This window comes from Natrix helvetica, assembly GCF_964273705.1.
Source record: "Natrix helvetica genome assembly, chromosome: 4".
NCBI lineage: Eukaryota > Metazoa > Chordata > Lepidosauria > Squamata > Natricidae > Natrix > Natrix helvetica.
This window is the reverse complement of record NC_138550.1, coordinates 40,352,406-40,367,009: the sequence shown is the minus strand read 5'-3', so window position 1 is coordinate 40,367,009 and position 14,604 is coordinate 40,352,406. Positions and strand designations below refer to the sequence as shown.

The following is a 14,604-nucleotide window of genomic DNA, read 5'->3' as shown; positions in this document are numbered from 1 at the left end:
GTGTGCACACACTTTCAGCACTCATCACTACAAAGGTTAGCCATCACTGCTCCAGTGAGTTGCTCCATCTCTGCCTTGCTCACACTAATTGGGAATATGTGCTGTTGCTATTTACATCCTTTGGATTTTGGATTGAATAAGATAAATATTCAACCAAATAGCTTAGTTAATAAGTGCTTTTATAACTTATACATGTAAATTACTATAGGTTTATAACATACCAGATACTCATGTCGGGTATGCTGGAGAAAGCAGAGTTTTTAAGATGTTAAACAGTGAAATTCAAGTTCAATAAAAATATAAAGTCTCCAGTCATATTCTTTTCCTATTAGACTCCTGGGACAGAGATTTCTTTAACAAGATTTATTGAAATGGCAATTAGTAAAACTTTAATTTTAGCAATTGGATTGGTTTCATGTTACAAAATAATTTATCTTTCAATTTATTAGGACAAACAGTTGTTCATTTTAATATGTTCTTGTGAGCTGAAGAGCTTACTGTTTTTTCCTCAGATAACTAAAACAAGCAGATTTTTATTTCCAAATCATTTCCTGAATACTCTGAACAAACTATTATAGTATCAGAAGCATAATTATAAATTAGAAAATTAAAACCAATCATTTCAGAAAATTCAGATTCAGAAAATAAAATACATTATTGGCTTTTTTATTTATCTGTGAATTTATATATTGCTTATTTCAAAAAGTGTAGACAATTTATACCTCAGAACAGCAACAAGAACAAATCAATACAAGATTCTAGCCAGCCAGACTAAATATTCCCATTGAGCAGTTGCCTCAATTATTATTTCATCCACACCAAAAACTTACTGAAAAAGCAGTCTTCACAGTTTTTGAGAATGCTAGCAAGTTAAGAGCAATACTAACTTCAGGGGGAAAGTTGTTGCAGAAGGGACTTTTACCACAAAAGCATAGTTATTTAATCTCCATTTTATTTTGAAGGAGAGAATCCTCAGCCTGCAGTATTGGCTATATGAAGTGGACAAAATCTATTTTGTCAATCTATCAATATTTTTTCCTGACAATAAAGAGTATTAATAGAGAATGACTAGGACAATCAATTGGAGCTGTAAGCCAACAAGTAATCAATATAGTTCCTGCAAACACTGGTTATTCTTATGACTTGTCTTTAATGGTTGCCTCATGAAGAGCGGGCTGTACTAATCTAACCAGGAGCACATAGATAGTTGTTGCTAGAGCCTCGGGTCTAGAAAAGGCTGCAACTGGGACACCAACTCCAGCTGTCCTGATTATGGCCTCCACTTGCTATTCCCACAGGAGCTTAAAGTCCAGGGCGACCTCTTAAGTTGTAAACCTGTTCTTTCAAGGGAAGTTAGGTGTAAGAGGCAGCGAGCATGGTCACCTCATGGCTGCTGCTGTGTTGCAATTTTTTTCAGGGAGGCATTTTTTGAGGGGGGGGGCTTATTTTAGCGCATGAGCTCCAAAGCCCAATTGGGTTTATTATCCAGAGAGATCTTATTTTCAGGGAAACAGGGTAGATATTAAATAGCAGGAGATGCTGAGGAGCCACTCCTCACCATCAACTTATTGAGACTACCTTCTTGGGAAGGTATACAGTCAGTATTGATAGATTATTTGCCACTGAGAGATAAAGCAGGACAAAGAGCAGCACCCTCTCCCCATCTAAATGGATAATTTCTGATGACTGAAGAGCTGCCCCAGGTTTTGTGTGACATGTTGAAGCTATACTGTAAAAATAGGCAGGATTATGTCTGGTCATTATTAACAGGAACCAGTGAGGATTTCATTCTGTCTTCATGCCTAAACCCTGACTGATACAATGCTCCATCTAACATCTTCTCAACATTTGTTAAGAGAAAAGATTGGAGATGGGTAATACATGTCTATAATGGCTGCATTAGAGCATGGTCTCTTGAGAAGCCTTCCCTATCTCTTCCAAGTCTGACAGTATCATTCCGTCCCTTAAAGAAGCATTCTTTAGCATCTAATGTAGTTTCTGTTTACTATCTAGTTTCACTAAAAGTTGCTAAATCATATATTTGAAATTCTATAAAGTTAAGATATTTTGTTGAAGCTATAGGTTAGGATAATAAATCTTAATCTGTCCAGAGTTCATATTATGTATTCAAATAGAGAAAGTAGTACTTTTCCATTTATTTCCAAGAACAGAAATTCTGATTGTTATGTTCAGCCTTGAGGAACTTTTTAGTAAGTTGTTTACTCCTGCCAGCAAACCCAGTTATTGTATCCTTGGAAGAATCAATTTGATGAAAAGTGTTCAAGCATCATAATATATTTAAATCAAACAAATATTAGAACCTTTTTTATTTTTCACCTTTTTCTGTGTTAGCGTTTTATATTTCCATGTTCACTTACTTTTGTGATCTGATTCCATGTTGTATTTCTTCAGTATCCGTTGTCCCAAAGATACTTTTTCAAAAGGCAACTGGACTGTCTTTGTCTTTCTTTGAAAAAGCATCTTTGTAATCAAACCTGGATGACAGAGAATCTCCATAGACATTTTGTATCGGTTGCATGACTTCTAATGGCTGAAAGGATTTTGAGATTTTTTTGTGATATGTTGAGGCTGTATTATACAAGTAGTCAGGGCTATTGACCAGTTCTGCCAAACAAAATGAGTACAAAGTATCTGCAAGACTTAAGCTATCAATTGTTCCTCTTAAATTGCCTCAAAAATGCAAAAAAGGAGTGTAGATGTTTAGCTTCACCCCTTGGAGGAATCTAGGGATCACACACAAAAAAATCTAGTGGGCTGCATGTAGCTCCTAATTCAGTCCAAAGCAATTAACGATATAACTAAAGATGTTTTATTACTGTCATATTTTAAAGAACCAGCACTGCTTCAACTTATTGTACTTTTTGGACTATAAGACACTCCAGACTATAAGATGCACCTAGCTTTTGGGGAGGAAAATAAGGGGGGGGGGAAATCTGCCTCTGCCGCCCAGCATCCACTCGGTATTCATCTGGCCTGTTTGCTGTGACCCGTTCGCCACCACCGTAGCCCGTTCACCACCGCCTGTTTGCTGCTGCCGTCCGTTCACCACAGCCCATTTGCCGCCAGCGCCAATTTGTCACAGTCCATTCTAGAGCAGCTGATTGGTGCCTCACCCTCCCCTCCCCATGCCGCAATATTCAGAGTATAAGACACACAGACATTTCCACCCACTTTTGGGGAGAGGAGTGCGTCTTATACTCCCGACTTATTTTAACTTTATTGTAAACTTTTTGTATTAATATTTTAGGTGCTTTTTAATTTTCCTAACACTATATTTATTCAGGTGTTCTGATTATGAGTAATCCTCGACTTACAACAGTTCATATGTGACCATTCAAAGTTACAGTTGCATTAAAATAACTGACTGTTTTCACATTTATGACTGTTGCAGCATTTCCATAGTTATGTGATCAAAAGTAAGATGTTTGGCAACTGACTTGTATTTATGACGGTTGTAATGTCCTGATGTCATGTGATCTTCTAACAAACAAAGTGAATGGGAAAGCCAGATTCAGCTAACAACCATGTTACTAACTTAACAATTGCAGAGATTCACATAACAAATGTGGCAAGAAAAAGATTGTAAAATGGGGCAAAACTCACTTAACAAATGTCTCACTTAGCAGCAGAAATTTTGGGTCAATTGTGGTCCTAAGTTGAGGAATTCTTCTGCAATACAGTATTGTGTATCCATCATGTACTGAGAATGTTCTCCAATTGCCTATCATTGTGAGGATGAAGAATGAATCGTTTTAATAGTGATTACTGATTTAGTGGATGATGTGAGAAGTTGCATAGCACTTATTTTATTTTTTTGTTTGGTTTCAGACCTAAGACTTGTTTGTTTATCTACATTTTTAAGACAATATCATAGTTCCTTCAGCAATTTAGCTTCTATATCAACTAATTGTTTTAGATCCTGTTTTGTATTTTATTGTGTTGATCTTTATATATTTGTATTTTTAGCTAGTTGGATTTTTAACTTTTATGATGGAAATTTTAGTAACATTATTCTACTGTAGGTTATTAATGTGGCTTTAAAACAGAACAGTAAATGTGGTAATATTTAAAATTTGCTAAATACCGAGACTTAAAATCCGGGCACTTTAAGCTCTTTGTCTTTAAATTGCTACTTGCATTTTAAGGAACCAGCAATTTTTTCAGAATTGTCTTTTAAGAAGAATTTTAATTGGCTATAACTTTGCTTTTCTAGGCACACAAACAAATGGCCTAGACTTTCAGAAACAGACGGTGCCTTTTCCAGGGGCAATCTCCACAGCCCAGGCGTTCCTTGGACATCTTCATCAGGTAAGCATGGTTTTTTTTTTTCTTTTATACAGACCTCTTGAAAAAAGTCACATAGATAATTTTTATGTTCAGGATTAGTAGAGTATAAGGCTGATATTTTAATAATTTTTATAAAATCTTCCAGATTCTAGAAATATTTAGCAGCCAACATGTGGAAGAAAGTTGAAAATGGAAACAGCAAAAAGAAATGCTCAATTGTTTCTTTATAAAAAGAGTACATCACGATCATGTAGTATGTCCTTTGTTACAGTGTCTGATATTGCCATGGGAAGGAATCCATGCATATCCACAAAATTACACAATGTTCTTAGCACATGATACAATTGCATATATTAAATAATTGCATAAATTATGAACATTCATAAGGTTTTTGGAATATAAGGGCTGTCAAAAAGACAATTAACAGAGCAATGAAATAATTTCCAATTATCTTTATAATTTACTGATTATAAAGATACTGAAATTCAGCTAAAAGTTATTATATAAAATGTGATTCTTCAAGTGAACTAGAGGCTGCAAATCATGATAATTGTTACCATTGCTTGGACTATTGCTTATTTTCAGTTTCTAGGTAAAAGCTACTATCAATAACTGTTGATGGCTTTGGAATCCAAATAATTAATTTGTCTAGAATGATGCAAATTTTGTAGCGGGATCACTTTAATAAGGATAATCAATTTGATGCAGTAGTTAAGGCATCTAGGCCAGAAACTGGGAGACCATTAGTTTGAGTACCGAGATCAAGTTTTAGGTACAAAGCCAGCTGAGTGACCTTGGGTCAGTCACACACTCCCAGCTATAGGAAACAGACACTGGCAAACCACTTCCAAAAATCTTGTCAAGAAAACTACAGGGATTAGTCCAGGCAGTTTCTAGAAAGTCAATTCTGATTCAAAAGATACACATGTGCATGCACACACGAACACACACAACTTGATTATAAACAATAAGTTTGAAGAGTTTCATGCCTTATTGAGTTAGATTTAATTTGACTGGATTTATGTACTTAGATGGAAACATGACTGATTCAGACATTTGATTTCAAAAGCTCTTGTTCTCAGACACTAGAAGCCTAAGTGCTAACCAGATAATTAGGGGGATAGTTAAACGAATGTTAGCAGAAGAATTTCCAGTAGTCATCATGAATGAGATGAAGGATTTTGACAATGAATTTTTATTTTATTTTATTTATTTATTTTACAAATCAAGTGGTTGGCAAACATGGAGATAAATATGTACAAACAGAGGAAGAGATAGCACAGTGATTGTATATACTGTACATAAAAACATTTCAGTAAAACGCTATTTTTAAAAAGTGGCAGTTGATAGTAAAAATAATTTTCCATTACAGATTCTTACTATCGAAAAGGGGAAAAAATGAATAAGGAGTCTGCCACATAAAGAGTAGTTGAACAAAAATAGTTTCTTGACTGTTTCTATTGTCATATTCAAAGTAGGATGACAGATTTTTAAAACCCATGTTTAAATGAGATGCTTATTCATTCTAGAAGTCAGGAAGTTAGTGTAGTGCTGCTAAGGAGTGAAAGAAGTTTCATATTCTAATGTAACACACATTTAAATCTGTAACTTAAATCATAATTTTACAATGCACTGGTGTTTCCTAGACGTGTAAATTGTTTGATCTTTTGGGTACCTTAGAACATCTAATAAATCAAAATTATCTTAAAATTTATTAGCTTTGATGAGATAAAAAGAGATTCTTGCTTGCCTATCCCTTTTCTATATAACATTTATTCTTTATGCGATAAGTGCATGGAGGTTCTTGATCAAAAGAATCCACTTTTTTATATATTATTTATATACTATTTAAAATTTTGCATTCCTTCTTGGTCATTTTAGGGTACTGCCAAAATCGTACTTGTATCTTGGAGTTTCTCCAATACCTGATCTTATAGTCAAAGAGGCTTTTAATATTGGCATGCTTGGAGGTTAATTTGTCAGACCCATCACTTCTCAATTCCAAAAGCAAACCCTGCCTCCAAATTCTGTGGAGCACATAATAAATGTTTTTATTTTCTTATAAAATAGAAAGTGAATTTTGATTTGGAAAGGACAGCAAATGTTTCCCTTCTGATTTTAGTTTAACAGATTTTATTTATTTGTTTGGGAAATATTGGAAATTTGGGAAATGTTACTATAGCCTAGAAGAGATTGCCCCTTCTCACATTTACTTTTTTAAGTGAAAAACAGTTGTCTTTTTTTTTTAAAGGATTTTTTCCGCTGTTATTTGTAAGAATAAATGGCTGTCAGGTACTTTTCTCCCATAAAAGTAAAGAAAGGCATGATCATTAACATCCATGCCCCTGGAGTAAGGTCTGCCCCCACCCTCCTATCTTTCTGTAAGAGCTTAAAGACCTGGCTCTTCCATTTGGTCTGATACCCAATGAAGGAGTATAACACTGGAGGTGATAGTTGGACTAACTAGCTGATCCTACCTCCCCCTGGCCATACTGTTCTCTCCATGTCCATCTTTTAATTAATATTGCAGTACTTTATTTTTATTGTTTCATTGTTTTACTATTGTTATATTTACATATATATATTTTAAATTTTTCATTGTATTGTTGTAAGCCAGCCAGAGTAGCCCCACAGCGATATGGGCGGCAAATAAATTTTATCTGTCTACCTACCAGCTGCCAGACTTCATTATTTCTACACCTGGTAAAATTTGTTTTAGAAGATCAATTTCTCTCACACTTCTATTTGTTTGTCTGACAGATGTTAGAATTTTCTGACAATTTAGGTGGTAATGCTGGTTCTATGGAAAATATATTACATATGGATTTCTCTTTTCCCAACTGTCTTACTACAATGTATTGTACATGAAAGGGCTTAGGAAATCAGTTACCTGTAATAGAAAATACAACAATAGTCCTAGTTTGCCTATACAGTGTCTATACAGTGTTGTTCTATACAGTAAAGTATTCTTTTTTTAAAAAAAGAGAAAGACTTAATTCACAGTTTGAGTTTCAGTAACAGTGTATTCTTCAATGGCAGAACACAGAAGCATTCCTGTACTTGCATAAACCTTCTCAGGTATAGACAAGAAAACAAGCCTGTGCTTCCTAATAGAGTTTCCTTTGGATTGAACCTCAGTCCTGGCGATTTTGTATACATAGCCGTACTATTTCTTGTACAAACCATAGAAATTATTTGTCTCAACTTCCAAGCCCAGTTCAGGTATTGCAATGTATGTAGCATACAGCTAGTGCTACTATGAAAATCGGTTAGCTTAATCAACTTTGGTTATACTTCTTGATGAGATGTGCAGGAAAAAATATGTTAGTAAACAAAATCAACGTGATTTGGCTATCTTAGCCTTGGGACATATAATGTTCACTAACAGTGAAATGTAATAGAATATTGGGTATTTGAAGTGAATGCAACAAGGCAGTAATACATAAAATGATCAGGATGATGCTAGGGTATATACATGTAGGTGATCAAGGAACATGCATGAGAATATACATAATACTATACATGCATCAATTTTAATGTATTCTATACTACATGTATTACACATATATATATATAAACGTATTCTACAATACACGTATTCTAACAATTAAATCATTTAGTCTGTACTACCTCTAGTGAACATCTTCAATTCATCTATTGTCCACTATTCCTAAGCTTTGTGTGCTGGTTGTTTTTTTAAAATACATTTTAAAATAATTTAGAATGTATATAAATTTGTCACTGGGCAGTAGGTATAAAAGATTAAATTCAAACATGTCTTTTGCCATTTATATACTACTAAACTCGTGTGCGTGTATGTGTTTGTTTGTAACCTTCAGTTGGTGAAACTGTGCATCATAGGACCACCATTTTGGAATCAGCATACCTCAGACTAACTTACAGAATGCGTATAAAATCTGTGGGAATAAAATGTAGGAAAGTTGTGGCAGCTTTAGTGGCTGCGCTGTCACACTCAGTTGCAGTCACAATCTAGTGATTTCTAAACATTCACTGCCAGTTTCCTACAAGGAAACTGTGGGAAAGCCAGCAAGAAATCAAGTTGCTCCTGCTCCATTTGCTTTTTTCCTCATCCTTAGTTATTCTGCCTTTTTGTTCAGGTAATGAAATATTTCTGAAATGATGACCCAATGGGTCACAATTCTCTAGTTAACTATTATAGGATGAATTTATTTAAAAATAAAATTTGGGCTATACAAATATGTATAGCATAGCATCATTCAAATTATCTAATGAGATTTTTTTAAAAAAATAATGCAGCATGTTGAACTTAGTTTTCATTAAAGTGGTCTTAAGTATTTTTGCCAATCATGTGTAAGAGAAACATATTCATAATTTGATACTACAAAAAGAATTGAAACACCCAAAATTGTTTTTACCTTCATCATATCTCTATGACAGCTATGTTGCAATGCTGGTTTGCAAACCTCTCTAATGAATACTATCTCGTAATACTACTGAGCAGAGAGAGATTAAACTGGCTGTTGGCACTGCTGATAGAAGCTTTTTTACAGGATAATTACTTGCTTGGTGACAGATGGCATTCTTATATTTTTGTGGAATACAACCCAGAAATGTGGAAAAAGTTGGAAAAGAGTATTTGCTTATATCCTAACTACCTTGTTTATGTCTCCTATTTACATATATGCTACCTGATATATATGAGTTCCCAGAGCTGTGCTGTATTTCAACACAGTATGTAGGAAAATCCATATCCTTTATAATTTGGAAGTTTGTGTTCTTATGAAAATGATACACAACATGGTGGAAATCCCTACTTTAAAAAATTGTTAAACTTCTGTATAAGGATGCCCTAGTCCAGTGATGGCGAACCTTTTTTGGCTCGCGTGCCACAAGTGGGGGGAGCGCAGGGGGGGTCGTGTGCAGGCGTGCCGCACCCATAATGCAACGTGCGACCCCCCACTGCGCATGCGCGTACAACACGCGACCCCACCTCCATTTTTACATGCTTTTTTCGCCCTCTCCAGGCTCCAGAGGCTTTATAGGAGCCTGGGTGGGGGAAAAGAGCCTCCCCTGCCCCCCCAGAGGCCCTCCGGAGGCTTCAGGGACTTCCGGGTTGCTCGGAGGGTGGTTTTAAGCGCTCCGAAGGCATCAGGGAAGCCTCCGGACGGTCCCTGAAGCCTTCGGAACGCTTAAAACCACCCTCTGACTTCCGGTGACTTCCGGTTTGCTCGGAGAGTCGTTTTAAGCGCTCCGAAGGCGTCAGGGAAGCCTCCGGACGGTCCCTGAAGCTTTCGGAACACTTAAAACGACCCTCCGAGCAACCCAGAAGTCACTTCCGGTTTGCTTGGAGGGTGGTTTTAAGCGTTCCGAAGGCTTCAGGGTAGCCTCCGGACGGTCCCTGAAGCCTTCGGAACGCTTAAAACGACTCTCCGAGCAACCCGGAAGTCACTTCCGATTTGCTCGGAGGGTGGTTTTAAGCGTTCCGAAGGCTTCAGGGAAGCCTCCGGACAGTCCCTGAAGCCTCCGGGGGGCGGGGGGGCTCTTTTTGCTCTCCCCAGGCTCCTATAAAGCCTCTGGAGCCTGGGGAAGGCGAAAAATAGCTTTTAAAAAGGTGAACTCAGCTGGCCAGCGCGTGCATGCGCGCTGGCCAGTTGACAGGGCAGCGCTTCGCGTGCCCTGACAAATGGCTCCGCGTGCCACTTGTGGCATGCGTGCCATAGGTTCTCCATCACTGCCATAGTCTCTTTGAGAAGAACATTTTAAAAATTTTCATTGGGGTGATTTTTAACCTATAAAGAATGCATTACCATCCAAAGGTTCACACAACATGTTAAAATCTGAAGAAATTTAACATTCAGTGAGATGCATATTATTTATTATTCTGTGCTCCACAAATTTCTAATGAACTTTTAATAAGATTCTAATTTGGACTGCTTCATAAAAAATGCTGTTTTGATTTAGTCAACTACTGAAACATTCCCGATCAGTTCAATTCTGCAATGGGATTCAACGTCCTAGCAAATTTCACTTATTATGATTTCATATCAATGTATTTTTCTTGGCAAATACTGCCATTGCATTCTGCTAACTAGAATATTTTATTAGCCTATCTTACTATAGCCTTCAGGGTTTAAGTAGTATTTAAGACTTAATACTTATTGTATGTTTTTCAAGCTGGGAAACTTTGTAGCTATTTTGCTGATTCTATTCATAAAAATGAATTGTTTTTATAGGTTCAGCTTCCTGGATCAAGTTTACAAGCTGCTGCCCAATCCTTAAATGTACAGGTAAGAATTACTATAAATTTCTCATCTGTCTCAGTCCATTTAGTTGAAATATGAATAGTGTGACACAATAATCATTAACTTAGGTGTTCAACAGCAATTAATGCTGTTAAAACTATTAAAAAAGAGCTCCTTTTATATTAACGGAAGCGAATATCATCATCATCATCATCATCATTTTATCCTACCTTTTTAGTATATCATTTTGGAAAGTTATACAATGTTGGAGAAAATACATTTATTTTCAATAGTTGAATCTAAAACTTGTTCATTTCTATCAAAGATATATAGCTGACTAAATAAGCTTTGTGTATTGTATGATGCTACACCAAATTGTGATCCTCTGATTCTTACTATGAAGACATTCACTCAATGTTTTAAAAAAGAAAAGGAATATAACAAATAGTATTTTGAAGTGGCTTCATTATAAGAATGCTAAAGACCGAAGGCTATTCTTGAAGCCCTCTAGAACACACATCTAGTTACCAATGATGCTTCTGAAAGGAATAGGAAAAGTGACCTTCTTCTGTAAAAAAGAGGCTGAACATTGACTTGGTTGCCATGGTAATTTTTCAATCCCAGAGAGAGATGTTGGCAAACAGGCTATATCTCCAGTGCAGAATGTTTACAGTCCTGTGCTGTAATTATCTCTCAATGACTGGCAGAATTAATCAGAGCCTCTATGTTAATTAGCCTGCTCTGCGGTCCCCAAAACAGGTGGTGGAAAATATGCAAATCTATGCAGAATTTTAATGTTCTCCATAAACGATTTTAATTAGCATAAACCCCTCTTTGGGCTTTTCCCCCCGTCTTTCTTTTGCTTTCTTGCTTGCATTTCCTACCTTGTGGCTATATATTAATTTGTTTTTCTATAAAATAGTTTAAATATGTAAATTGAGCTTGCCATTAAAAATACCAGAACTTCACTGATTAGAAATAATATTTGTATTCTGAGTGTTGGTTTTCTTTCCCTTGGTACTTTGGTATGTTTGGTATACAAACATTTTAGTATCTTGTTTAAATTGAATGCCATATTGATAAAATGGATATATGGAAATTGTGATCCTGTGATCCAAACCTTCAGTGTATTAGTATTGGTTTTCTCAGTACTTAATAGGGTTGGGCAATGTCACATACTTGGTGAAGGTGTGCATCTAAGAATTATCAGTAACATTGCATTGACTAGGAAAGTTTGGAAGCTTTAGCAGCACTAATTAATGTATTGGTTTAAGCCAATGCATAATGATAGGGAGATAATAAATCAGAGGCTTTATGTATTCAACATATTCATTTCTATCCAACTATGAAAATAACCTGAAATTACTGTTCTTTTCTTTTATTCCAAATATTTTGTTTCTTACTGGTGCGAAAGCAGATACAACCCCATCTATTATCTATGATTACCTATAGAAATGAATAAGTTTTTTAAAGTGTTTTTTTTTTTTTAAAACAAATTAATTCGCAATCAATGAACGGGGAAACACTACAGTAGAATATGTTTTTGTCCACACTAATAACTGCTGTGATCTACAAAGTTTGTATTTTTCTTTCTCTAGTCTAAATCTAATGAAGAATCTGGGGACACTCAGCAGCCAAGCCAGCCTTCACAGCAGCCTTCAGTTCAGGCGGCCATACCGCAAACACAGCTTATGTTGGCTGGAGGGCAGATAACTGGGGTAAGATCAGCTGTAGTGAATGAGAATGAGCAACCTTCTCAAGTTGTGGTATTAGCCAAACAACCCATAAAAGGAAAATGAAGTAATCCCAGTGAATCTGAATTTATCAATATTATGCATTCCTGTAAATCTCTGACAAGATGACAAAATTGAGATTTTTTTTTTTTTTGATTTTTCTGATAATTACGTAGAGAGAAAGTACAAAAATTCTCTTTGCTGTTTCTTTTAAATATTGCTTTTTCATATGACATTCTGGATTCTAATAGAATAGACTTTTGATCTCTAGGCCCAATATGTTATATTTAAGTTTCACACTTTTAATTTTATATGTGGTGGCAGTAGTTGTCCTTGCTGGCTACGACAATATATTTACGTAAATGTAAGTACATTTGAAATCTCCTAAGCAAAGCAGCTCTATTGCAAAATGTTAGTGATTATAGATACAGATAATTTTAACAAAACCTCAGTCTAAACTGTTAGTACATTTTTACACATTTGTTTTCTACTCTTTTGAAACTGAAACATAAATTTTAGAAGACAAGCAATTTGTGATGAAATCAGTAGCATCATAGAAACAGCAATGTAACTTATTACATGATTGAAATAAGAAATGTATTGGTGTCTCTGAAATCACAATAAAACCACTCTCCTATTCATGAATATTGAATCAGGTATTTTAATATTCATCCTAAAGTGTAACTTTGAATACATGTTTTGGTTTGTGGAGATTCTCTTTTTCATATAGAAAAATGAACCCTTAGATTAACATTTTAAAAGTTGGCATGAGATGAAAAGCTCTTTATATAGGCTTCTCAGTTGAGCTCTTTGTACATTTTTCAATTGAGCATGTATGCCATAACAATAGCAAAATAACATAAAAATCACAATTTTACTGTAATCTGAGCATCATTCTTTAAGGCTTATGATAAGATTATGTGTGTATGTTTGCATGGACCTATTCAGCATCCTTCAAGATTGTTGAAATGCTGTGTAGGTCATATTGCTGAAATGTTCTTGCCTGTAATATAAGGGGTGGATCCAGGTCTTTGAACCTAGCAGCTCTCTCATTACAGAAACTGGGGAGAATATTAATGTGTCAGAGGGAGTTCGATGCCACCTGTTTCATAGAGATAATGCATGTTTGGAAACTGGCAGAGATGTCAACTTACCAACTCAATGTTATCAAAACAAAAAGACAGACGGAAGAGGGGGTGCCTTGGAAAGGAACAAATGGTGCACATGTTCCTCATCTATATCTTAAGGCATAATGGGGACGATGGAACATGGCAGGGATTCATACTAATATGAAGCAGCTGGAGTATTATCAGTTGTTTGGTAACCACAGCCAGTATTGCTATTTTTCATTCATCTGGCTAATCGCTTGTGCTTCTGGTGGATGTAAATTTCCTTTCAAAGCCTGTCAATGATGGCTTGTTCTTTTTGCTTGCTATTTCCTGTCAGTGCTGTTTCTCTCCACTGCTTGCTTGCTAATTACTTTTTTCACATTAATCTTGAAGAGGAGACTCTTGCTTCTCTGATCTCAGTCGTACAAACGGTCACAAGCACATGCCAGCCCCATTTGGGTGATGTAAAATTAACTGGATAGCTTGATTTTTTTTTTTTACTGAAGCAAAAAATATAAAATAGCTTACCTAATAAAAACTTCTCAGAAATTAACAGTGACACTTAAGAAAGCAGCTTTTCCTTTCTTTTATTAATGAATGTCCTAAAACTTGTTTCTAGCTTACGTTAACACCAGCCCAGCAGCAATTATTACTACAACAGGCACAGGCACAGTTGCTGGCAGCTGCAGTGCAGCATTCAGCCAGTCAGCAGCACAATGCTGCAGGGGCCACCATCTCAGCTTCTGCTGCAACGCCCATGACACAGATTCCTCTATCTCAGCCGATACAAATTGCACAGGTGAGGTTCAAACTGTTAATGGCTTTAGTTGGCCAAGTGTTATTTTGTTGTTCACAGAGCAGCTGAAGCTTAGATCCATTATATATTTTGTTGTGAGAATGTCTTGGGTGCCCAGTAACTGCTGTGCCATATCCTTGTTGCAGAAAGTGTGTAACTTTTTAAATCTATCACTATTCAATCCAGGAAGGAAGTAATTTATTTTTTTTTAAAGTAGAAAGTGAGAGGAGGAAGCTTAGTTGATAAAGCTGAATTGTGGAATCAGCAAAGCAAAACTTCATGTTCAAATCTTCATATAACCTCTAGAACAGGAGTCCTCAACCTCTGGGCTGTGGCCCATTCGGAACTGGGCCACGCAAGTAGTAGGTGAGCATGTACGCATGCACAGCTCCATTTGTGTGAACAGTGTGCGCATGTATCAGCCAGTCTCACAA

The 14,604-nt window shown here is 36.0% G+C and overlaps 1 protein-coding gene across 6 annotated transcripts in view; it reads left to right on the top strand.

The window, feature by feature from the left end:
• The window catches only part of POU2F1 (POU class 2 homeobox 1), a 113,222-nt gene that overhangs the window by 67,988 nt on the left and 30,630 nt on the right, over positions 1-14,604 (top strand). For 5 of the 6 annotated variants that reach the window (XM_081953342.1, XM_081953341.1, XM_081953340.1 and 2 more), the window contains 4 exons: positions 4,235-4,329; positions 10,524-10,577; positions 12,131-12,250; positions 13,994-14,173. In XM_081953342.1, coding sequence (XP_081809468.1) covers positions 4,235-4,329; positions 10,524-10,577; positions 12,131-12,250; positions 13,994-14,173 — 449 coding nt within the window. The remainder of the gene's footprint in view (positions 1-4,234; positions 4,330-10,523; positions 10,578-12,130; positions 12,251-13,993; positions 14,174-14,604) is intronic. The other variant, XM_081953344.1, reaches the window with a different exon arrangement.